Source organism: Condylura cristata, unplaced genomic scaffold (assembly GCF_000260355.1).
Source record: "Condylura cristata isolate star-nosed mole 26May11 unplaced genomic scaffold, ConCri1.0 scaffold00004, whole genome shotgun sequence".
Taxonomy (NCBI): Eukaryota; Metazoa; Chordata; class Mammalia; order Eulipotyphla; family Talpidae; genus Condylura; species Condylura cristata.
Window position 1 is genome coordinate 2,269,235 of NW_004567105.1, and position 3,024 is coordinate 2,272,258.

The following is a 3,024-nucleotide window of genomic DNA, read 5'->3' on the forward strand; positions in this document are numbered from 1 at the left end:
GCGCTGGCAGGGGCCTCGAGCAAGGCCTGGCTCTGGCCTTCGCACCGGCTCCTGTGTAAACAAACCCTCCCTGGGGCTCCCACCCTGAGAATAAAGGAGCCCAGGTTGGCCCACAGGGCTGGCGGCCGAGGTATTGGTCATTGACTGGACAGACGGCAGTGCGGGCAGAGGGCACAGCATGTGCAGAGCTCCTGGGAGCTGGCGCATGCCCTGGGAGCCGGGAGCAGTGACTGGACAGGGGGGTCGGCCGAAGGCCAGCTGCGGCGTTCCTGCCACCAGAGCTGCTGGCCCCAGCATCCTGGGGCTCAGCGCAGGGAGGGCTGCTGGGTGCCTCCACACCCCTTTCTGGGGGTGCGCCCCTCCAGCCAGGCAGCCGCTCCGCAGCTTGAGTTGGCCAGGCTGGGCAGCTCCTCTTTGATGGCCTGGCCCCGGGCCGGCCCCTGGCCTGCCGGCCACTTGGCAGGCTTGGCCCAGAGCCACCCTCCTAATGAGTGTGGGCAGTGGGCCGGTGGACAGCTGGTGCTCAGGATGGCGCTGCTGGGGGGGGCGGGGCAGGGGACGCCGACCCGGAGCCTGGGCCGCGCCCCTCCTGGGCGCTCACACACCGCCTGGCACTGTTTCACCCTTCCTGCCAGGCAGGCTCCACCCCCGGTGTGGCCAGGCACGGCAGCGGCCTGCCTCTGCCAGTTGGCGACTGGGGGGCTGAGGGCAGGGTCAGTCCCCATTGCATGACCTCACTGTGCTCACACCGGCTGGGCCTCAGTTTCCCTCCCCGTGTCAACTTCATCGGGCTATAGCGTAGTGTGGTAACAGCGGCCACCGCGGCACAGGCCTGTGGGGCGTGGCTTCTGGGGGGCGGGCGTGGAGACCCAAGTCTCGTCCAGGTGACCCAGCTGACTCCAGACGGCACTTCCTCCACTGCCCGGGAAGCTGATGGGGACAGGCAGGCAGTGGGCAGTGCTGGGCCAGGTTATGGACAAGGCTGGCAGGCAGGGCCCCAGGCCCCCCGCTGTGGGAAGACCCCCCCTGCTGTCTCTTCCGGCTGCGAGGGGCCTGCAAGGCCCAGAAGCCTCAGGCGAGTCTACAGTCCTTGATCCCTCTGTGGCTTTTAGGGGAGACAGCCTCACAACCCCAACCCAGGGTGGGGGTGAGCGCCCCTGGGCCTCTGCCAGCTGTGTAGAATCGGAGGAGGGTGGTGCTGAGTCACAGAGCCTGTGGAGAGCCACAAAAGGATCAAGCTCCTGGGCGCGTCGGCCACCCACAGCCACCCACCCACCCACTCTGGTGACGCAGGCCTGGCTGGGCTGTGCTGGGAGGCAGCTGTGGACGTTCTGCTCATTCTCAGCCCGAGACCCTGGGTTACGCCCCGAGGCCAGGCTGAGGCTGGCCCCTCCTGACCTCTCTGGTGCGGCCAACTGTGACTGCCCTTCAGAGAAGGGAGCTGCTCAGCTGCAGGGACTGGGCCAGACACACTGAACACCAGGCTCGCCCAAAGTGGCGTTCCTGCCCCCACCCTCATGTCCAGCCTCCCCTGGCCTGCCCCTCCACCCCCACGGTGTCTGCAGTCACCAGCCCAACCCTAAATGGCCCCTTTATGTGCTTTTTATCTGGGGACTGTGGCCAGGGCAGGGACTGCCCTTCCCGGCCTGCACCCAGTCAAGTGGCGGCTGAGGTGACGTTCCAGGCCAGGAGCTGGACATGGGTGTGAGCTGCAAGCCTGAGAGTGATCTCTTAGCTCCACGCCTCCAGGGTACATGGGGAAAGGCCTGCAGGGTGAACACAGGAAGGCTCAGCGCCCAGAGCCTTAAGACTGCTGCCGCCAAATAGCTGTGTGCTGGTCACAGCGGCCCCTGGCCCCGGGCAGCTGTGGAGAGGTAGGGCCATGGGATTGAACTCCCCCCACCCCCCACCTTGAGCGGGGGGCGGGGGGGGGAGAGGAGCGTGGGGCTGACCCCAGCCAGGGCCCTGGAGGCCGAGCCCAGCAGCCAACTGGCCAGTGGCCGCCGCAGTCACACTACAGACCCTCACACGTGGCCCGCTGGGTGGTACCAATCCGTGTTTATTGAGTAACCCACGTCCAAGACACGGCACATGATTCCACACCAAGGAAGCCATAGGCACATCCCCTCGCAGTGAAAATCCGCCTCCCGCCCCACGAGGAGAAGGCACAGTGAACACACAGGACACGCGGGTCAGCCGGGGGCGGGGCCATAAATTACAGTGGGGGGGGCAGGAGATGGAGCAGGCGGGGTCAAGCTGACCAGGGGAGCCTTGACGGTGTGCACCCCCAGTCTGTGCCAGGACCTCGCCGTCTGGCTCAACTGGCCGGCGGGATGAGGCTCTGGTCCCACCCAGGCTGTCCTCAGGCCCTGGGAGAAATGGCCTCAGGGGAGGTACCGAGCCAGGGGGCCCAGAAAGGGGGGGCCACTTTCCTCCAGCACCCCCTCAAAGCAGGGCGTCTCATGCCTAGTGCCCACCCCAAAAGGGCCTGGTACTGGGGAGGGGCTGGGAGCTCGTCCCCACCACCCGGCTTTTCAGGGAGAAAAAGAGACTGGAGGTAGGAGCTGGGCGGAAGGAGCTGAGCGCCCAGGCTCTCCCGCCCCGGGGGCCTGCCCTGAGCTCGGGCTGATATCCCAGGGGCGGGAGAGTGGGAAGGAACAGGACAATTAAATAAGATACCATTTATTTTTTAAAAAATTAAAAAATAATGCCGACATTATTTCATCCACCCCCAGGCCTGCCCCTGCCCCCCCGCCCCCCAGGGCCGGCTCCCGCCCTGGCTGTCTTGTGTCATCAAGAGCGAACAAGGAACTGGCTTTGCGCGGGGAGGGCACAGACCCGGGAGAGAAATAAAAGATGCCGCAGCCCCGCGCCACAGCGACAAGCACACTGGTATAAAAACGTTCGTATAAAAAGGGGGGCGGGGGCGTGCGGGGCACAGTCCCAAGGGTGACGCTCTGGAGCCTGGAGACCTATGTCCCCTCCCGAGAAAGCCTGATAAAAAACAAGAGGACGGGGAGCGTG

General features: G+C 65.5%; 1 protein-coding gene across 1 annotated transcript in view; it reads right to left on the reverse strand.

Moving 5' to 3' along the window:
- Positions 1–1,804: 1,804 nt before the first annotated feature.
- Positions 1,805–3,024, reverse strand: part of SREBF2 (sterol regulatory element binding transcription factor 2) — a 36,007-nt gene continuing 34,787 nt past the window's right edge. Inside the window, exon 19 of the mRNA XM_012735111.1 lies at positions 1,805–1,864. Within this exon, the coding sequence (XP_012590565.1) occupies positions 1,805–1,864 (60 nt within the window). The remainder of the gene's footprint in view (positions 1,865–3,024) is intronic.